The sequence below is a fragment of the Lampetra fluviatilis genome, chromosome 26, assembly GCF_964198595.1.
Source record: "Lampetra fluviatilis chromosome 26, kcLamFluv1.1, whole genome shotgun sequence".
Classification (NCBI taxonomy): Eukaryota; Metazoa; Chordata; class Hyperoartia; order Petromyzontiformes; family Petromyzontidae; genus Lampetra; species Lampetra fluviatilis.
This window is the reverse complement of record NC_136300.1, coordinates 680,963-704,184: the sequence shown is the minus strand read 5'-3', so window position 1 is coordinate 704,184 and position 23,222 is coordinate 680,963. Positions and strand designations below refer to the sequence as shown.

At 49.6% G+C, this 23,222-nt stretch overlaps 1 protein-coding gene across 1 annotated transcript; it reads right to left on the bottom strand.

The window, feature by feature from the left end:
- Positions 1-10,430: 10,430 nt before the first annotated feature.
- LOC144942160 (forkhead box C1-A-like) lies at positions 10,431-13,933 on the bottom strand. The gene has a single exon (XM_078868919.1). The coding sequence runs from the start codon at positions 13,617-13,619 to the stop codon at positions 11,913-11,915; it is 1,707 nt and encodes a 568-aa protein (XP_078725045.1). The 5' UTR covers positions 13,620-13,933; the 3' UTR covers positions 10,431-11,912.
- Between the last annotated feature and the right edge of the window lie 9,289 nt (positions 13,934-23,222).

Genomic DNA, 23,222 nt, shown 5'->3' with positions numbered 1-23,222 from the left:
GCACTTGCCCCAACAGTCGGTTAAGGCTACACGGGGGGTCTTTGTTTTTGTTATTACGTATGTGTTCGTGCGTGCCTGTGTGTAAGTCAAATACATCGTCTATAGACACGATGACTAAACAATTTATATGGCTGCACGGGGTATCTGGTATATCGGTGTATGTGTGTGTGTACAGTACTGATGAGCGAGTCCCTGCGTGCGGCAGTGTGTGTATAATTGTGCATTCGTACGCATGCCTGGCTGTCCGTTTTCGATTTTCTATCACGACCATTAACAGTGGCGTATTTTTTTACAGGTTCTGGGCCTCCTCTAGGTCTACTCAGCCATAAATGAGTATCCGGTGTGTAAACATCGCGACGAGAGAGACAAAGACGGCCGGGCGTGGTGCTGGCCACCCACCCCCCTCGTGTGCTGTGCCGACCTTCGTAAGTGCTCGCTAACAGCACTTGCCCCAACAGTCTGTGAATGCGACTCGGGGTGCCAGTGACAGCCATATGCCGCACGTGCCCTTTGAATGTTCACTTGGGCTCTCACTTGGCCAACTGCGAGTGCAGAGGGGAGCATCAATCCACAGCCTTCCTCTGCACTCCAGCACGCACCATCCTCGAGTACCCATCGACATTAATGTTCACAAGAATTACCGGCACTTCTTTTCACGTGCACAGCATCGTCAGTCTTCTGCGAGATGAAGGCCGCCCCACGCCACTGTCCCTGAGCGTGGGTTGGTGAAGGGACGGGGTCCAAGACTGGATCAGACGTCACTTGCAAGTGACGTCAGCCTCAGTCGGGAATCTAACTCAGGTTCGCCGAGCTCACAGCGTAGTGTTTAAGCAATGATTCACCAATCTACCTCATTAATAATAATGAATTATAACATTCGGCACATTTGAAACAAATATCGATTCACGTTATTTAACTGAGGGACGGCAAATTACAATGTGACACCTCCGGTGAGCACGGTTGGCTACGTACGGTGCGAAAGAAGTTAAAAATAAGGACATACGTGACCATGTGCACAGAACAACATGATATTTAAAATCATTCTGGAAAATCCAGTGTGGGAAACAAAGAAACAGACAGAGTTTCAAAAGTGTAAATGAACTGGGGGTAGCCGGGTGGCCCAGAGGTCAGATCTGTGAGCTGGCGCCATCAACATCCTGGGGTCCCATCCAGGCAGCTGCCTGCCATTAAGCCGCCTTCTAAAGCAGGGCGGCTGTATATTACCCCCCCACCCCCCACATGTCTTTAAGTCAGTGACTTAAATGAGTCAAACTCCAGCTCTAAGACGTAATAATATCGGATTGACGACTACGCGACAAGCGGGTGGGACAGAGCTGCGTGCCTCCCTCGAAGTGTGGCAGAGAGGCGATTTGAAGCGACCTCGAACGTAGCTCTGTGCTCTCCACGTCCGCGGATCGTTCTCTCATACGAATGGGTTTCCCTGCCCTGCATGAGATGCGAATGCGACTCTCCGTGTCATGACAAGGCAACGTTAAGACGTCGCATTCCTCTACATTAGACTCCGATTCACATGCCCAGCAGATATTCCTGTTATATCGCAGGCATCAACACCCGAGTGTGGATTCTGGGAAGAGGTCACGAACCGTGGCGGTGGATTGCGCGAGTCTGTTGACTGCTTTAAGGTGGACAGACGAGAAGGGGGAGGAGAGACGCGAGGCTGCGCGGGGCTTCGGAGACCACGCTCTGGGTGGTGGACGGAGCAAGAAGCTGCTGCTGCTGCTGCTTCTGTATGTACGTGTACGTGTGTTGAACTTATTTCGACCGCACATAGCCAACCGTGCTAATATGTGGGTCTTTCTGGTTCTCTATGGGTGTCTCTGTGTGTATATGTGGGTCTCTATTGGTCTATGGAGTGTCTCTATGGGTCTATGTGAGTCTCTTTTGGTTTGGTGTCTGTGGGTCTCGGTGTATGTATGTATCTTGAACTTCTTTAGCACCGTACCTGGCGAACCGTGCTAATCGGAGGTGTGTGGGTGAGTGGATGAGTGTGTGGGTGAATGGTGGGTGAGTGAGTATGTATCTTGAACTTGTTTCGCACCCTACGTGGCCACCCGTGCTCATCGGCGGTGCGGGGGAAGGACAACACACTAAAGACAAAAAGCAGTTCTGAAGAGATGAGTTTGTCAATCTAGACGATGATGATGTAAAAGAGCATCACTCCAGTGGCTTCCTAATATCGGAAGGAAGAGCGTTCCAGACGGTGGCAGAAACACATCTGAAAGCGAGCGATGTGGTGACCGCCTTTGTTCGATGGCCAGCCAAAAGCTGCTCCTGCGAGGATGACAGGATTGAGGCCGGATGCCTCCCGGTCTCCTTCACGAGTAAATTGGCAGAGGACGATCGAGTTAGTTTAATTCGCCCCCGCAGTCATTCTCAGACTGACTTGCACCACGAACCTCAGTTGAACGTTCGTGGTAGCGAGCCGGCGTCTCCCGAGCCGCATGCGGCTCTTTAATCCAACACATGCGGCTCTACCGAAGGGTCTTAGCGTAGAACACACGATCATAGTAGCAAATAATAATGAATGTCTTCCGTGCTGTGCCGAAAACTGTCAATATATACACACACATGTATATACACTTGACTCTTTTCAGAACTCACGAGTTCTGAAAAGGTGGGCCACCCCTGGTCAATAGGATATGCCGACCGAAACATCGTCTCACCGCGGAATTAATGAATAGATATTCAAAAGCTGCACTGAAATTATGAGTGAGGTCGGTGAAAGGATGTATTCGTCATGATCAGATGTATACACATTCTCAATTCTATCCATTCTCAATTCGCCACGTCGATAATGGGCTTTGTTTTTACCATACTTCACCGTGCTGGTGATTGTGGGTTTTTGAAGGTGTGGGTGGGGTGCGTGGGGAGGGGGGGCGTGCAGGACCCGTTCCGATATCACTGACCACTGTTGTTAGCCGTGGTCGGGAATTCAACTCGACAACTGATATAATTAATATGTAAACACACACACGGCTCGGTCTATCTACGTACAAATACAATACCATTCACATACGTAGGCCTATCGGCCTCGGAACATGTTTGTCCAGCAGGCATCATTTAACCGGATTAGTCTGAATTTATTTAACATTTATGTATAGAGGCAAAATCGCGTCTCTTCAATAATCTATACCAACACTCCTCTAAAGCACCACATCGCCCAGCTGCCTTTGCCAATCCACTGCTGGATGAAGGCCTCTGCACGTCGTATCGGTCGCGACGGCCGCCTGAACATGCCCCACCACCACCACTCCAACTGGGTTGGTGAATGCGTGGGGTTACCCCAGGACTGATTCTGATATCACTCGCTCACTGATGTCACTTTTCCCGGCAGCGTGCACATACAGAGATATATTTACACGTTATCATGGCAACCAAACAACCTCCAATTAGGGCCGTGTATATATTAACATAGCTATTAAGCGCACAAATGACCCGTGACATTCAAATAATAATATTAATAATAATAACAAACTCCATCGCGTCCTTCGTTCACATGCAGAGCGACCGTCCACGTTGGGACTGGCAATTGGAAAGTCGAGGCAGCCGGCCGGGGCCTTAACCCCAATGGTTCCACATGATCAGGGCTTACATTGTCACAGAACAATTATCCGGGTCACTAATAGACTGGAGAAGGTGGCACGTCGACCAGTAGCCACAGCCCATAGCGAGAGATATACTGGATGTGGTATGCTGGGTGCGGAAATATGTCACGGGTCGTCGACCCGGCTGAAATGCAGCCTCGCTCTTACAGCGCAGCGAGCGCGGCCCGGTGGGCCTGCTGACGACTGGAGCGCGTGGCGAGACGGGTGCGACGTGGTGTGTGTTAGGCCACAGGCAAGCCCTGAGCTGCCATGAGGCCCTTTACCAAAGTCGCAGCCAGGGTGGCGAAGCTCTCGAGTGTGCAGGCGGTGCAACTGGGCCCACGGGCTGGGGGCGGCGGGGGGGTGGGGGGATTGCAGAGAGGGCCCCGTCTCCTGCATTGCACCAGGGGCATGCCCCCCCCACCACGCTACGCCACTTGAGTGCCCGTGTGTATCTGCGGTGTGTGTACATGCGCGGGCATGGTTTGTGCACGTGTCGGTGAGCGTTTAAGTCGCACGTACTGTAGCAATGTCACCTCCATGGTCCAGTTTGTTTTTCGCATGGAAAACAAAAACAGCGAAACGCGTCCGCCCCCATCGGTGCCGGGGCTTGACGCCTCGAGGTGTGAACTGCACGGGAGCGCGCGGTGCTGATGATTATTAAACGATGGCGATGATGATCACCATGACGTTGTTGATGATCGTTTATTACACGGGGATTGAACCGAAGGTCACCTCCGTGTGCCGTGAAGTGGATGTCGATTGAAGTGCCCCCTCCCCTACTCCCCGTGACATCATCGGCAGTAGCAGTAGCAGCAGCAGCGGTGGCCAATGCTCGCTCCGCGATGGTGCGCCGTGGGTTTAAAAACTCCAGATTAGAAAATTGCCCGCAATTAAATTGTGAAGACGATAATTGGGGCCTCAGTAACTGTAGCCTATACACTTTCCAGGACTCCCTCTCTCTCCAAAGAAATACTGTAATCAAGCTCATTGGGCTCTCACCTGCTTAAATAGCGGCCATCAATCAGGCGCTCGGTCACAATGGCGTGCGCATACAACACGAGGTTATATTAGAGAGCTCACGTAACAAAGGGTGAATGTTCGTACAAACACGTGGTATGGCCCGTGTACGTTATAGTTGATAGACGCATATATATAGCTACGCGCATAATGGGCGCTTACAATATTTAATGAATGGCACATTTTAATTAAACCGAAGTTAGCTGAATGTATATATTGAGTATATAATTGTATTATATGACGGCCATGCATGTATTATAATAGCACATTATATGATTAGTATAAACTGTGTGGGGTGAAGCGGTGGCGTCGTGGTTAGCGCATTGCGTTAAGTCAATGTGAAACTGGCGACCCAAGTTCATTTCCAGATTTTCGCCCACGGTGAAACCTCAGTGGAACAATTCGATTTGAGCCAGTCCTCCCCTCTTCCCGCAAACCCCCACGACACCCACACACATCCGCGTGCTCACGGATGGTCAAACAACCCCTTGGACCAACATTCGCGGAGGAGGCCTTCGTCCAGAAGTTGATTGAGAACGTTTTGAAAAGTTATTTTTGTTATCATTTTACAAACTGCCCTGGACAGAGCGATGGCATTATAATTGCGATAAAACCCAATAACTTATTTTTCCAAAACATAGTGGCTCCCTTGTACGTGTATGTCCTGTATACTGTGTGTAGTGTGTAGGTGTGTGTACTGTGTGTACTGTGTAGGTGTGTGCACTGTGAAGGTGTGTGTACTGTGTGTACTGTGTGTACTGTGTAGCGGCGTGTGCACTGTGTAGGTGTGTGTACTGTGTGTACTGTGTAGGTGTGTGTACTGTGTGTACTGTGTGCACTGTGTAGGTGTGTGTACTGTGTGTACTGTGTAGGGGTGTGTGCACTGTGTAGGCGTGTGTACTGTGTGCACTGTGTAGGTGTGTACTGTGTGTACTGTGTGCACTGTGTAGGTGTATGTACTGTTTGTACTGTGTGCACTGTGTAGGTGTGTGTACTGTGTGTACTGTGTAGGGGTGTGTGCACTGTGTAGGTGTGTGTGCTGTGTGTACTGTGTGGGTGTGTGTACTGTGTAGGTGTGTGTACTGTGTGTACTGTGTAGGGGTGTGTGTACTGTGTAGGTGTGTGTACTGTGTGTACTGTGTAGGTGTGTGTACTGTGTGGGTGTGTATGTACTGTGTGTACTGTGTGTACTGTGTAGGTGTGTGTACTGTGTGGGTGTGTGTGTACTGTGTGTATTGTGTATGTGTGTGTGTATTCTGTACGCAATGTGTACGCAACGGTGGCGCAGTGGATCGTGCTGAATTGCGCTACGAACCCCCGGGACCCGAGTTCGATTCCCGCTCCCGGTGTCGAAGATGAGAAGACGAACTGTGTCTCCCCTACGTCAACTCACTTATAATGAATACCTTGTGCGGTGTGCAACCATCAGCACCGGGAGAGACAAAGGCGGCCGGGCGTGGTGTTGGTCATCCACCACCTTGTATGCCGTGTCGGTCTTAATAAGCTCTCGCTCACAGTCCTTGCCCCAAGAGTCTGTTAAAGGGGTTTCGTGGACACAGCAATCTTAGTTGCAAACGCGCAAGCAGACGCTGTACAACGGCACACTGCGGTTAGATAAAGTCGGAGACGGTGTGCGTCCTTTGAGTTCATCAGCCGCGCTTAAGTCCACAAATACTGAATGACGCCGTTGAATATAAAACATTAAAATTACAGAATAAATAAACAGTATGTATTAGTTTCCTGCTCAGCCGGGATTAATGTATCGCTCCAAATGTTCTGCGACTCTGTTCGCCTGGGCTTGGAGTTTGGGATTAGCGGCAAGATGTTCTACCACGACAGTACAATTTATACCGTATCCAGAACAAATAATAATGATATACTATTGCACCCTATAGTCCTATAATCATATGTGCACGTTTATATAACAACAAAATTAGGACAAAATATGGCGAGAAGAAATAATTGACCGATACAGGGATCCAAACTTTGTTTTTCCGGCTGATGCTGAAGCACCGTGCTGCACTGTACTGGCATTCTCAGTTTTAAAACAAAACGTTTTCAACTGGGTCGCGGTGTGTGTGTGTGCCTTTGGGTGGCTTCTCAAATTAATTCGTCACAACTCCAGAAGCTTACGCTAGAAATTACAAACACAAGTGTTGAGATTCACGGACTGAAGGTTTGAGCATCAAATGACGTTTTAAAAAAGTGTGATGCCATCCACGAACGTGCGCATCTTTCTAAACGAACGCTTTCTAATTAGAATCCACTGCATGCCCGCAACATAGATGTCCTCAGGTACAAACCAAACCTACAAGAAGGTTGTAATTCATATTTGTACGTTCGACACCACGGATCTCCCTTGCAACAACTGGAAAACGAAATAGTCCGCGTAACAAATCAATATAAATTTAAACCCTGTTTGTTTAAATACAAGTAGCTGGGAAATTGAGTTTCTAAATGAAAAATGAATTCCTCGGTTAACAGAAGCAGGCAATGTACTCCGTAATGTACGTGAGTGTACACATATATACCGCATATTAGATGCGTAATTGCGTGTATATAGCACAGCAATTAAAGTTCAGCACAAAGTGCGCACTGTGTGTATAAAGTTGGGTACACGCAGTCCTGGGAATTGCAGTGAATACTGTGGCCTCTTGTGAGAACACGAAGCCGCGCGCCAGCGAGCCCTCCCTCTATAGTTCGTACGTTCTCTTTGGTACAAAATAAGAAAAAAGCATGTAAATAAATATATAAATGTATATATATAATGTGTGTAGTGAAGGCCCCTTGGTGCGTCTCGTGTTTATTTGTTCACTTAAACGTATGTGTATATATTCGACGATTAAAGTATTCGGGAATGTACGTAATCATTGTTGTAAATGCGTTTATATTGAGACTCCGTCTAGATGGAGTGAGAGAGAAAGGAAAATTTGGAGGTAGACCCCATCCCCATTCCAACTAGATCGCCAGCAGTCATGTTTTATCCACTGCTGGATGAAGGCTTCCCCAAGTCAATGCCAAACTCCATCTGTACTCTTAGTTCTTTCGGTAAAGTCACGTAGGTAAAAAATTAAATCAAAATTAATAAAAAAATAAAAAACAAAAACAATAAAATCACGACGTTTCGGAGGCAACACAAGCTTCCGTCTTCAGGTGAAACAGTCACAGTAAAATATCTGTATCAAGTGAAGACGGAAGCTTCACACTTTTTATTTTTATTAATTTTGATTTCATTTTTTACCTACGTGACTTTACCGAAAGAACTAAGAGTATGCATCCTTGCAGTCAAGAAAGCTTCAAATCTAAAACTCCATCTGCTCAAGAGGCACCACCGTGGTGGACTCTTCACTCCATCTCGGCGGTAGTCGTCATCTCTGGCGTGATCATCTCTGGTGAGATCATCATCATCATCATCCTTTGGTTGCCATTCCGTAACAAGTCTCGTCCACGCGATATAATTTCTCCTTAGTGGTGTGGCTCCTGGTTCAAGCCCACCCACCTTTCTTCGCAGTTAAAGATAGTCTCTCAACGAATGTGCGTCTTCTTCTCTGATTCACGTGTCCCTCTTTCTGTCTCTGACGTGCAATTAGCATCGCACCAATGTAGACTTTAAAAAATATTCAAAGTTTGCAATCGGTGCATATTGCCTGCCACATAAGCATGCACTGATGAAGCGCATGAAACTAAACTCTGACAATGTCGCAATATATAATGGACCCCCCTGATAGCAATTCATCTTTACTCCGCTCGATGATGTACACGTTAACAATAAAGACGGAATATATCGTCCGCCCATGTCGGCGCACTGTGTAATGCGTGTACGCTCGTAGTATAAGACATCAAAAATAATAATTATTATTATCGAACGGCCCATGCCAATATGTGCGCACCATCATCTACACACGCCAATCGCCTACATCGCACCGCATATACGCATCGCCACAAGTGTGCGTTAAAGTCACGAGCTTGAACTCAAGAATGCCGTCGCTGCATTTAACGTGTCAATTGTTAACAAGCGTGAGTTATTTGTCCGTGACTTCAACAGACCTGCCAGGAAGAGGTCTCTCCTCCACGCGAACCTTTCCTTTTATTGGGCGGAAGCCGCTTTAATTGCGCATTCATTTGTCCAGCAACAGAGGGAGAAAAGGTGGCCGTGCCATTCTCCAAGAGCGCTAATAGCCGCTGGGTATTGCGTGCATAGCGCCGCTCGGTCGCATTGTGCGGTGAGATTTGTTTTGACATGTTTGTGACTGCGTGTTACTCACACCCCTACGAGCACCGCCGCCCATAAAGACCCCTCTCTTGCCCCTCTATAACTTTGTCTCCGCGTCCTGAGCCTACACAGCTATAGGGGCACGCGTCAAGGACGATGTTGTTTCTACAATGTGGGCCAAATTCCCTGAGCCGTGCCGGGAGCGAATTCATTTGCCGCCTCAACTCGAGGATGGACCCCACGGGGTCGCCGAGCGCGCGTTTACGGCGACAATAGCAGCAGCAGCGGCAGCAGCCTGGTGCGTGGAGACGTCGAGTATCGAGTGTAGAAGAACTTGGGACATGCATCTCGATGGCACGACGACCCCCGTCCCCGCCTTCGTGTCAAGTTAAACGGAGACGTAAACCCGAGATAATCTTGCATCACCTTGGTGGAGTGTCACGGCGTGCGTGCTTACACGCATGCGGCACTCACACACACTCACTCACACCAACACACACTCACACAAAGATAACAAAGATCCCCCATATAGCCTTAACAGACTGTAGGGGCAAGTGCTGTTAGCGAGCACCTATGAAGGCCGGAACGGTACACGAGGGGGTGGGTGGCCAGCGCCACGCCCGACCGCCGTTGTCTCCCTAGCGGCGATGTTTACACACCGCACCAGGAACTCATTTGAGGCTGAAGCCGACCTAGGGGAGGCCCAGGACCGGTTCAGATAATCGTCACTGGGAATCGAAACCGGGTCGCCAGGTTTGTAGTGCAGCGCGCTGACTGCTACACCACCCACACACACTCACACACACACTCGCACACTCACACACCCACACACCCCGTGACGCCAGGGAGCGGTGGCGTAGCGGTTAGCGCACTGAGATACGAACCAGGAGAATCCCACTTCGATTTTCCGCTCACGAGCAATGTCAGTGACGAACATCCGAACCGGTCCTGGGCCTCCCCGAGGTCGACGCAGCCTCTAAAAGGAGTGTCTGGCGCGCCGTGGCACAACACCAGCACGGGGTCGACAACGCGGCCGGCCGTGCTGCTGGCCACCCTCACCCAGCGTGTGCCGCCCGGCCTTGGTCGGTGCTACTCACGAAGAGCACTTGCCCCAACAGGCTTTGAATTCTATACGGGGGATCTGTGTCTTTTGCATGCGGCACAGAGTGCGGTGATTGGTCCCACGCGCGATGGTGCTGTGGACGTTGTATGTCCGTATGTATATATGTGCGCGGAAACGGAATTACACCCATGGGACAGAATCATACAAATTTAACGCGAGCATTTTTTGGAGAGACTTTTATATAGTTTCTAAAAGTTCTCACGAGACGGGTTAATCCCAATAGTTGGAGATGTCGTTATATATTTATATTTATTTTATCCATTTCATCGGCGTGGCTAAAATCACTGCATTGGCCTTGTAATTCCGTTACCGCGGAATCGCCCACATTTGTACGTGCACCCGATGACTGAATGTAATATTGGAAACCCAATATGTGGAGCCAATTTTTCCATCTATTCACCGCACACGAGTAATAGAAAAAAATCCCGCAAACATTTTGTATTGGCACAGTAAAACTATTTATTTACAAGATAACAACATCGCAAAGATCTACAATATATGGCTATATATATGTGTGTGTTCACGCATATACAAAGGAAACGAAGTTGATGCTGCATGTACTATTTGTCCATTGAACATAATATAGTTTATCAAAGTGATGATTGTGCCACGAAAACAATTATTCAATAAATTAGTCTCTGATTCATATAGTTAGAAATGCAATGTTATATCTGTAGCGAAAAAAAAAATAGCATTGTTTGGTTGGTTTTAACTCTACATGATAAAAGTTTTATAAATAATAAATTAGGTGGTAACATTTTAGTTTATAGCGCAAAGTTCGGTGGAAAAGAATGCAAGGTAATAATTGTTGTTGATGTTGTTTCCATACAGTCCGCTACGTCGCTAGATATTGCAATAGAACAACACCGGTGCATTTCCAAGATGCAATTATCGACCCCTTTTTTCATAATCTATTGATATTATTCATTAGTAATATTATTCTCAATAAAAGTACACGTGCGGTTGTATATTGTATACGCGATAGCGAAAAGCTAACTTAGCCAAGTACATTGTTGACCAAATCCATGATGAGTAGTTGTTTGTTTACATTTCCGATTGCGGGGGGGGGGGTTACTGGGTGGGGTGTGGGGGGGTGTGGAGGAATCCGATTAAAACGCTGCTCAAGGAATATTTGTTAACGCGGCGAAGCCACATCCACGTGTGCCTGTGAATGCACAAAGTAAATACGCGGCATCTCACACCGCTGTTGCCTTTGTTGTTGTTGTAGTTGTAGTCACCTCTCTCTCTCAGCCGCTTTTCTCGAGGCAATGTCGAGGACGGTCAGCGATGGTGGGCGGACTTGGTTCTCCAGCACCCAGAGACCACATCCACGTTCGTTTCGAGGTCTCTTAATTAATTGCCCATTGACCCCCCCCACCCCGCTTCGTTCCTCGGCCTGCACGTGCGCGCTATGGACATCAGAGTCGGAAACTGCTTCTCCCATCCCGTCGCTTTGCCCTCTCCAGCCCGGGGCATTATTGAGCCAGTTTCAACTTCACGGCGAAGCATCAGCCCGCTCGTGTCCCCACCCAAAACAATTACCAGGGTGTTGCAAGTCTGTCTTAGAAAAAATCTCATCTGCGCCTTGGTGTTCTTTACGTTGCGGTGGTAACCTCCACATTACTGTGGCCGGGGGCCCAATGTCTCCTCAATGGACGCGTGCACACAAGACCACGAATGTATTGTTGCTGACTTTTCATTCCAGCGGTGGCATCTCGGCGGGCCGCGGGCTCGCCCAAAAGTAGCGGACAGATCACGGGGCTCACGTCAGTCAATCGACCCTTGGTCAGGATTCGAATTCGGGTTGGGGGAGACGGGGACTAATAATGAGTTGTGCCAACTCGCGCTCTCTCTCTCTCTTACGTTTACGCACAATTATATAACGTATACGCACGTGTCGCATTAAAATAAAAAGATACTACACGCACAGGATCTGTGGCGCGTCGTGGCGCTAGTACTTACTGCAGTCGTACGCGGCGGGGTACGTGCCCGAGCGGTACAGAGTGGCCGATCGGAAGGACATCTGACAGCTGCTGGACGCGCTCACCTGCGCCGCGGCGGCGCTCGCAGCCAGACCCTCCATGAGGCCCAGCCGTGGCGGCGGGTCGAACATGTCACGCGAGCCGAAATGCTGCTGCTGCTGCTGCTGAGTGACGAAGCTACCAGCACCGCTGGCACCGTGGCCAGAATCTTGTCCCATGTACCAGGACGGGAGCCGCGCGACGCCGCCTTGGTCTTGGGCGCCGTGATGAGACGCCTGGAGCGCGCTCAGGATGCCATCCTGGTGGTGCTGCTGGTGCTGCTGCTGGTGATGATGCTGCTGCTGTTGATGCTGCTGGTGATGCTGGCTGGAGCTGAGGTTGAGCGCGCCCAGGTGCGGCACGGTGGACGTGATGGCGTGGTCGGGCGACGGCGACGTGTCCTCGTGCAGCGACACAGACGCCGAGGAGGGCCCCTGCTCGGCCCGCTCCCCAGCGGCGTATTGCAGGCTCATGGTCTGCAGGCTGCAGTGGTAGGGCTGCCCTCCTCCCCCTACCCCTCCCGCTCCGCCGCCTGCCTCGGCGCCCTGTCCGCACGGGCTGTACACGGACGCCTGCTGGGGCTGCGCGTAGTGCAGAGACATGAGCGGCAGCATGAGCGGCCTGGGAGGAGACACGAGAGCGTGTCCCAGCTCACTGCCGTTGATGCCGTGCAGGCCGCCCGCGCGCAGCATGGCCGTGCTGGGCGGGCTGTCCACCACGCCGAAGCCGCCAACCACCCCCCCTCCACCACCACCACCGCCGCCTGCTCCCCCCGAGCCTCCCCCGACTCCGTGCGCCGACGAGTCGGTGAGGCCGCTCTCCATGGACCCCGAGCGGTTGGAGGCGACGCTGCGGGGGCTGTCCTGTGCCACGTTGCTGCTGTCGGGGCTCTCGATCTTGGGCACCACGAGGATGGCCGCGGGGGAGCCGCGCGAGTGAGGAGGAGGAGAGCTCAGGGCGCGACTGCCCTCGCTGCCGCTGCCCTCGGAGCACAGCAGCTGCTGCTGATGCTGATGCTGCTGGCTGCCGTGCTCCTTCTTGGTGGACTCTTCGCCCTGCTCCTTGCCGCCCTGCTGCTGCTGCTGCACATCCTTGTCGCGATGCACGTCCTTCTTCTTGAAGCGCCTCCTGCGCCGCAGGAAGCTGCCGTTCTCGAACATGTTGTACGAGTCCGGGTCCAGCGACCAGTAGCTGCCCTTGCCGGGCTTCTTGTCGTCGCGGGGAACCTTGACGAAGCATTCGTTGAGGCTGAGGTTGTGCCGGATCGAGTTCTGCCAGCCCTGCTTGTTCTCGCGGTAGAACGGGAACTTGTCCATGATGAACTGGTAGATGCCGTTGAGGGTCACCTTCTTGTCGGGCGCGCTCTGGATGGCCATGGTGATGAGAGCGATGTAGCTGTACGGGGGCTTCACCAGGTCCTTGGGCGCCTGGTGCGGGTGCGAGTATGGCCCGTAGTGTCGGGACAGCCCCGCCGAGTAAGGGTCCGCGTTGGCCGCCGAGTACATCCCGACCGGAGCCGCGGGCAGGCCGCCGTAGCCGCCCGCCGAACGGTAGAAGTTCTGCTCGCTCAGGTAGGGAGACATCACTCCCAGCGCGTTCGCGTTCGACACCGGGTAGCGGGCCTGCATCGCAGACATCGCTGGAGGCGCCGCGGTGGAAGTTGGTGGCTTTGCTCCGCGCGCTCTCTCGCTCGCCTCACTGCTCTGTTCTCTCTGTCTCTCTCTGCTACAATCACTCCGTCTCGCTGGAGAGCTCAGCTCAGACTGCGCTAGAGAGCTCCTGGACGCACTGCTGCAGAAGCCGGCCACTCGTAGTGGTCGCGGTAACAGCAGCGGCAGCAGCAGCGGCGACAACAGCGAGAGCGAAGCCACCAAGCACAGAGCCGCCAAGCACAGAGCCGCCACCACCACCAGCAGCAGCAGCAGCACCAAACTGCGCACGCCGGCCCGCAGTCGCGAACGCTTCGCGTTTGTTGGTGCGCGGCGTCGGTCATTTCACGGGGGGCAGTCCCAGCGGCCCCCCGCGCACGGCCCCCACGCGGCTCCTCCCCGCCCGCTCCGCCCCGGCCAATGCGGCGGCGCGGGCAGCGCCGAGTGCGCACCCCGCACCCCGCCCCGCCGCGAGACGCCCGAGGGGGCGGGCGGGCGGCACCACCGCAGCAGCAGCGGCGTCGTCGTGGGCAGTGACGCGGGGGGCTGACAAACAACGACCACGGCCCCTTCCATTGGCTCGGCGCGCGCGCCGTTCGCTTTTCGGCCGCGCAGAGGCGAGTGCGAGACACGCGGCTTGATGATGACTGCCAACATTCACCCGGCTCAGCGCCTGCTGCTGCTGATGATGATGATGCTGCTGCTGATGATGATGATGCCGCTGCTGCTGATGATGATGATGCCGGTGCTGTGGTCAGAGCGCGCCACCGTTCCGGGTTGCAGGTAGCGATTTCTATGATTTGGGGGGGGGATAGATTTTTGTTTTATGCCCGCAACATTCTTGTGAATGTTAATCCGCGTGTTAAAAGGATTTCCCGATATTAAAGTCATAACGCATTACTTTTTTACACCAAAAAATATCGTTCATAAATGCGCACTTGAATATTTATAAACGGATTCGAGAGATTTTTGTATTATTATTTTTTATGAATGTTTGCTTAATATTAACATTTTTCCTCTTTTAAAAAGTGTCGGGTGAGGATTTCGTTGTGTCGTTCGTGGTGCGGTGCAATACAACACGCGTACATTTATTCATATTTACATTCAGATTTTTTTATTTGCGTAATAGTACAACTTATACGAATGCAATTTACTAATTCGTAAAAAAAATGTACGCTTAATCAAATGTCATATTATTATTTAAATCCCTCTTCGAAAACATATTGTAGCCTCATATACAGCTTGCAAAGTATACAGTATATACTATTACCGATGTTTGCATATTCATTATATGTGGCCTAAAGGAAATACTATAACACTGTTCTCATCACTACGTACGGGCCATATAGTTGCAAATGTGTAGGATAATATCGTGTGTGTCTGTGCGTGTGTTTTTTTTCGTTTGTTTATTGAACCTCGGTTCGATTCCCGGCCACGGCTAACATCAGTAAGTGACGAGCGAGCCGCAGGTCCACTCGGAACGAGACCGCTGTGTGGTGAAGTATCGTCAAGCCCTCCCAAGAGGGGGCGTGGGGGCTGGCCGCTGTAGACATCACGCCCCCATCGCTTCACGGGCACTTAGGAAGCCGAAGGGCGCACACCTTTAATGGAACCGATGACATTGCCTCAAGACAAACATCCACCCGTATAGCCTTCACAAATTGTTGGGGCAAGTACCGTCTGCGAGGACCTTTGAAGGCCAGAAAGGCACACGAGCGGGTGGGTGGCCAGCACCACGCCCGACACGTATGTACGTTGAACTTCTTTCGCACCGTACGTAGCCAATCGTGCTAATCGGAGGTGCCTCTACTCACGCTCTCGCACGCATAGGCACCGTGCGATAGCCCTTCTGGCAAATCCACTGCCGGATAAGGGCCCTCTACCCACGCATTGCGTAGTTCGTGCAGGTTATTTTGTACTTCACCATGACTGGTCAGTGGCGAGTTGGTGAAGCGCGTGAGTTTATCACACCACTTGAAATATACTAAGACACCCCATATCGTCTGAACAGACTGTTGGGGCAAGTGTTGTTAGCGAGCACTTATGAAGGCCAGAGCGGCACACGCCAGCACTACGCACTGCCGCCTTTGTCTCCCCAGTGGCGATGTTTACACACTGCACCAGGTGCTCATTTGAGGCTGAGCAGACCTAAGGGAGGCCCAGGACCGGTTCAGATAATTGTCACTGGTGTCGGCCGTGAGCAGGAATCGAGCTCGGGTCACCGTTCGTAGCGCAGCGCGCTAACCGCTACACTACCGCCCCCCGCCCCCCCATAACATTTAAACGCCACCACTCACATACATACACACTTACGCGTACAATGAGACAGACGCTAACAACACCAGTATATGTAGGGGCTCAATAGTATCTACAGGAAACGGTAGGGGGTGGATTTTTTCCCTCCGATTTTTCGCTTACAGATGTATCCGGTAGTATAGCAGCTTTGCTTTCCTGAGTTCCAGACTGGGGCCATGTAAGTATGTCTGCTACACTTCTTTCGCGCCGTGCGTTGCCAATCGTGCTAATCGGGGGCGCGGGGTAAGGACAATAAACCACACACGAAAAGCAGCTCTAAAGAAGTTAGTTATCAATCTGTATGATTTTAAAAGTGCATATCTCTAGGACAGCCCCCCCCCCCATCCAAACAACCAGCCCCTCCCTGTCACCGTCAGCCCCCCCTCCCCAACCTCTCCAAACGTCGTTACATTCACGAGCATCCCAGGCGAGAGATCGTCGTTCCTGAGACGAAGAGAGTGGTGGCGGTGGTGGTGGGGCTGTCATTAGTCACGAACGCCCTCTGTGCTGCACGCACTCGGCACACGGTGAGTGCGTGCGTACAGCGCGTCTCGTACTCGCTGCACGCACGCACGCGGTACACGCAGCACTGGGCTTTGATGCTTGTTTGCTATCACCGTTGTTGAGCACAAGGGCGGACCCAAACAGGCCAGAGCGGCCAGCAACTAACAGCGCTGTCTAAAGCTGTATATCGATAACAGTAATTGAGTTGATTAATTGTGAGCAAGGTTATACGAAGTTGGAGAAGAGCACATTGTATAAGTCGTGTGTGTATACATACACACTATATATACAGACACACTGGCGCTGCGCATAGCTACAGAGCGAAACGCGTTCAGAAATGTGCTGTCTGTCGTATGAATGTTACATGTATATGTACAATAATAAATTGTTACTAAAAACAGTATTACGTAGCTCCCCAATGAAATAGAATAATGTTATTACATTATTAAGCTACTGAAGAAGGTTGGTCGACTGAAACGTCGATATATATTATTTCAGTAATATAAACTGTTTTATGATTGTAGTGTGTGAATATATTGTCGATTTACACAATGATTGGTAATGTTAATATGTACAATCTCGACACGGTTAATTTAGCTTTATTTAAATGTTTAGTATGGTGATGCAGTCATCGGTATTTTGACTTGGAGTATAGATTATACTGGGCAATAAAGTTTACTCAAACGTAAGTTTATAAATCACTTCGGCTTAGATATATACACGCACACAGATACACACATCACACGCCTGTACTGATATCGTAAATATAAGACGAATGTTACATTTGAGAAAGTGTGAACGCACCCTTTAATAAGGGGACACGCACAATTATAGTGTATCACTGCTATGAAGAAGGAACATTTCCCGAAGCGTCGGCGGCTATTACATTCGTAGGATTGTGTTTTTGATTATGAATGTGTTGAGCTTATGTTACCTGTGCGTATTCAACGCAGTGTCACAACAAATGTGTCCATGTCAATATTGGTAACATTTAATACGACGAGGGTTTTGTTGTACCTAGTGATCATATAAACAAATAATATTACGTATAATATACTGCAATTCAGGTGCGCACCAAACGTTAGCCTTTGCATAGTTATGAGCGCACAAATTCCCGAAAGCACAGCGGCTCTTGAAATAAAATAAAATCCCAGCACAATCCGCCTGAAAGGTGTTAAACACACAAATTAAAGCACGTTCCGTGCCATGAGCCATGACTCCATAGCTGAGAGGTCTCTCAAGACCTATTGTGGCTTGGTCACGGCCGCCAACGCGACTATCAACAACAACAAAACACTTCCACATTGCCGCTGAACACGGACAGCTGTCGAACAAAAACAAGGCACTGTTGTGAAACGTCGCCACTGTGGATCTCCCCCACACCGCCCCCCGCTTCGTTTGAATGTCGCGATATCAAACTAAGCACAGAGGCTACAAATTCACAATGATCGCTCCACTTGAGGTCACATTTGTTTCTAATAACAGGCCTAATTTACGAATTATAGCGGCACTGCAACTCCTCTTTCATGGATACTTCTCCTGCCGTTACAACTCACTCAGATGCACTGCCATTGTTTCTGTGGTGTGTTCATTGTGTGAGCCGCTGTTGTCGCGAGAATGACACTGTCATAAAAATAATAATACAATTAATTCATTAACAGTAACATAATTATGTCATATGGGTGTCAGTTAGCAATGCTTTATGTCTATTTCAGCAATAATAATAATTTGCACAAATTAGTCAATCTACTGCTGGGGAGCAGAATGCCTCTCCACCCCGGGCCGGAAATGGGGGGGGGGCGCTATGGTTTGACCATACTTCACCACGTTGGTCATAGCAGGTTCAGATTTCACTCGACCGCTGAGGTTAGCCATCGCCGGCAATCGAACTCAGAACGGCGGGTTTCATTACACCTCCGATTAGCACGGCTGGCTACGTACGGTGCGAAAGAAGTTCAACATACATAGTGCAGAGCGCTAACCACCGCGCCACCGCTCCAGCCACATATATACATAACACAACCTACAGTGTATACCGTGTATAGTGTCATGCATTGTGTGTGTGTGTAAAAACACAAAATGAAATGTTAGCTCCGTGTTATTGCTATTTTAAGCAAACATAGTTTATTTATGTAGTAAACCTTAAAAGTTTTATTTGTGTACATATTAGCAGCTATTGCATTTTTTACCACCGAGTAAATGTGTAAGCACAACTATGCGTGGTATATATAAATATCATATATATAATATATATATATAACCCGCACTCCAACTGCTGAACGACTGCTTGTGCGCCGGGCAGGTGCACTGGATATTGAACGTAGCGGTGGGCGCACGGGGTGAATGAAGGGCTTTATTCTGCCAGGTCGAGAAGGCCCTTTGAGAGTGAGCCGCAGCTGTACAGAAACACAAATAGTCGAACACAAACGCACTTACAGTTGCGTCGTCCAACGCAAACGTTTAATATAAAAAACCACCAAGGTTAATTTACAGTCAACGTTTGGCAACACGCAGCGCGACAACCCGACAGCCAGTGTGAGCCTTCTGCCGAGAAACAACATTCCCTCGGATATTGAGAAGTAAACTGAATAACACACTCAGCCGAGGTGCGTGCGTAGATGATGGGTGTGGACGCGACTGGTGGGGAGCGGTGGTGTAGTGGTTAGCGCTTCGCTGCGAGACCACTGCGATCCCAGTTTGATTCCCGCTCACGGCCGAACACCAGTGACGATTAGCTGAACCGGTCCGGGTCTCCCCTAGGTCGACTCAACCTCAAATTACTGCCTGGTGCGATTAGAAACATCGCCACTAGGGAGACAAAGGCGGCCGGGCGTGGTGCTGGCCACCCAAGGCCTCGTGTGCCGTGCCGGCATTCATATGGGCTCGCGAACAGCACTTGCACCTACAGTCTGTTAAGGCCATAGGGGGGATCTTTGTCTTTGTGTGTGACTGGTAGCGGAGCGGTGGCCCGGTGGTTAGCGCACTGCTCATGTCTCTGACGAATATGTGAAGCGGTCCTGGGCCTCCCCTAGGTCGACTCAACCTTCAAATGAGCACCTGGTTCGGTGCGTAAAACATCGCCACTAGAGAGACAAAGGCGGCCGGGCGTGGTGTTGGCCACCCACCCGCTCGTGTGCTGTTCCGGTCTTCATAGGCGCTCGCTAACAGCGCTTGCCACAGCAGTCTGTTGAAGGCGATGTGGGGGGGTACGCGTCTCTGATGACACGGGAGTGTCTGGTTCACTTACACTTGGCTTTAAATTACACTTTATAGCTACAATGACTTCATGTTATCAACAACAGTAGCAAATTACAGTCTTGGTTTATCCACTGCTGGGTGACGATTGATTACAACTCGAGTTATAAAAGTGTGAGGCCTATCAGCATAATTGTTTGCAGCAGCCGTGATCGATCCTCCGCTGGATGAAGCCAACAACTATTATAATAGCTTCAGTGAGACGGCCTCATGCATTTCAGCAGCAGCAGCAGCAGTTGTAGCAGCATTGGGTTATTCACTACTGGATAAAGTCCTATAATAATGAATGTGGCCGTGATTATGTTTACACTCCGAGCTTAATCAACTTTCATCAATCAAGTGTGACGGCTCTTTTTAATGAAATATGCTTCGCTAAATGAAATGTAGTTTTATTTAATTGACAAAAATGTATACTTCTTTTTTAGTCCGTGTAGCGCCACCTCTATTCATTAATGCAAAGTTAGGAGGTGAGGGGAGTTCTGTCAATAATGCATGAGTCAAATTAAATTGTATGAGGTTTTTTTACATAGTTCAAAGTGTTCATAGAATAATTCGCATCTGTTAAGCTGTTACGGTACTTTGTATCTAACCGTAGACGTCCAATAATACTAACCCCGCAATACTACTAACAAGACTACTTACAATAATAGTTACAATACTAGTAACCCCTACCACGCAAGGCTAACACGAGTAGCAACGCGCGGGACTACAGCCAACGCTAAAGTAATGGACGTCTCAGTTATTTATGGACATAACTGCAAACTTAAGCCGTTCTTAATCTGAAAAAAAACTCGATCAATCACTCGGTGTCAGGCTGAACAATTTACGTTCAAGAATTAAAAACAAACAAGATGTACATCATTCCCGAAGGGTCGGAATGCCGTTTTATGAGTTTGGAGGTATTGATGAGATTCCGGGCCATTGTGAGACCCCGGCGCGATTGTTGGACTAGCGACGAGTCTGCACACCCATCGTGAGTGGGAAGCATTTTGAGTTTGCTCGTATAATTATCATTATCACAGGAGTATCACTGTGTGTCAAGTAGTATTGTGAGTTGAGTCGTGTTGTGACTTGAGTAGTGCAGTAGTGACGGTTCTGCAGTGGTGTGAGTTCAGTTGTATTGTGAGTTGAGTAGTCATACGAGGTCACAAGGATTGTGTGTTCAGTATTATTATGTGTTCAGTGTTATTGTGTGTTCAATAGCATTGTGTGGTCAATACTCTTGTGTGTTCAGTACTCTTGTGTGTTAAGTATTATTGTGTGTGCATTATTATTCTGTGTTCATTATTGTTGTGTGTTCAGAACTATTGTGTGTGCGGTATTATTATGTGTTCAATAGTAGTGTGTGTTCAATAGTATTGTGTGTTCAATAGTAGTGTGTGTTCAATAGTATTGTGTGTTCAATAGTAGTGTGTGTTCAATAGTATTGTGTGTTCAGTATTATTGTGTGTTCAGTACTACTGTGTGTTCAGTATTATTGAGAGTTGAGTAGTATTATGAGTTCTGTAGTATTATACGTTCAGTAGTATTTCGGTATGACGGTATTGTGTGTTCAAAAGTGTTATATGAGTTATATAGCACTCGAGTTCAGGAGCGCTATGGGTTATTCTATACTCATATTTTGATGACAATAGTATTATGAGTTCAGCAGTTTCATGGTTTTAGAAGTAGTAAAACACTTTAGCATTATAAATTGAATAATACATATTATGAGCTTTGGTATAGTGCAAGTGAGTTTGGTAGTATAATAACATCCGTAACATACAGAAGTAGTGTTGAGTTCAGTAGTATAACTAGTGTTAGGATATTACTCATGACACTACGAAGTTAAGTAGTACTGTATTGAGTTTAGTATTATTGTGCGTTCAGTAATAAGGTGAGCATAGTAGTACTGTATTAATAGTTCAGTCGTGTTGAGTTTAGCATCACTATGAACTTAGTAGATTTATGTGAAATACACGCTGGCAGTGCTTGTGAGCAGTGGAATAAAACCATAGCGAATTGCCGCGATACTCAATCATCTTGCGAAGCCCAGGAGTACAAAGACAAAGATCCCCCATATAACCTTCAACGGACTGTTGGGGCAAGTGCTATCAGCGAGCGGCTATGAAGGCCGGCACGGCACACGACGGGGTGGGTGGCCAACGCCATGCCGAGCCGCCTTTGTCTCCCTAAAGGCGATGTTTTACACACCACATCAGGCTGAGTCGACCTAGGAGAGGCCAGGGCTGGTTTGAATAATCGCTGCCACTGTTCATGGTGGTCGTGAGCGGAACTCGACTTGGGCTCACAAGGGCGCGTCGCGCAGTGCGCTTGGCCGCTACACTACCGCTCCCCCACGCGCGGTACGAGCGTTGCGCTCACTCGGTACTGTCTCCATATGATTTGACTGGCGCGCCCACACATGCAGACAACGATCCCCCATATAGCCTGAACAGACTGTTGGAGCAAGTGCTGTTAGCGAGCAGCACCTATGAAGGCAGGAGCGGCACACGAGGGGGTGGGTGGCCAGCACCACGCCCGGCAGCATTTGTGTCCCTAGTGGCGATCCCCCCCCCCCACACAGACACACAGACAGACACGAACTAGGCAGACACACAGACACACAGACACGAACTAGGCAGACACACAGACACACAGACAGACACGAACTAGGCAGACACACAGACACACAGACAGACACGAACTAGGCAGACACACAGACACACAGACAGACACGAACTAGGCAGACACACAGACACACAGACAGACACGAACTAGGCAGACACACAGACACACAGACAGACACGAACTAGGCAGACACACAGACACACAGACAGACACGAACTAGGTAGACACACAGACACACAGACAGACACGAACTAGGCAGACACACAGACACACAGACAGACACGAACTAGGCAGACACACAGACGCACAGACAGACACGAACTAGGCAGACACACAGACACACAGACACACAGACAGACACGAACTAGGCAGACACTGACCGGTCCCGCACTGGTGCATCTGTCGTAACAAACAGCGATACCCCTTACACCTGCCATTAGCACGGTGCGAAAGAAGTTAAACATACATCACTCGCTTCCTCACTCTGCGAGCAGGGGAGACGCTGGGACACCTGAGTCGACGAGTAACGCGACAGACGCACGCAGCACGTGTGCGTTCAGGTCTTTGTCCATCCACTGCTGGATGCATCATGCCTCACCCCCACACCACGGGGGGTGGGGGGGTGTTTGACCATACTTCACCACGCTGCGAGTTGTTGAATGGTGTGGGTGGTAGTCGTGAGTGCACACAAGACCCGGTTCAGATCATCAGTAGCCTCTACGTATCGGCAGCGGAATCTCGCACTAAATATTCACGTCGAGTCCTGTGCTGGAAACGTGCCGACGAATCATACCAAAGTAAAACGCGTTAATCACTTCATTATAACTGTTTCATTAATCAAGATAAAAGTTAAAACTCAACGTAGAGGGACGTAGAGACGCAAGCCGGAGGATCCAGCACCTGGGACAGAAGGGCTTGGTGGATCGC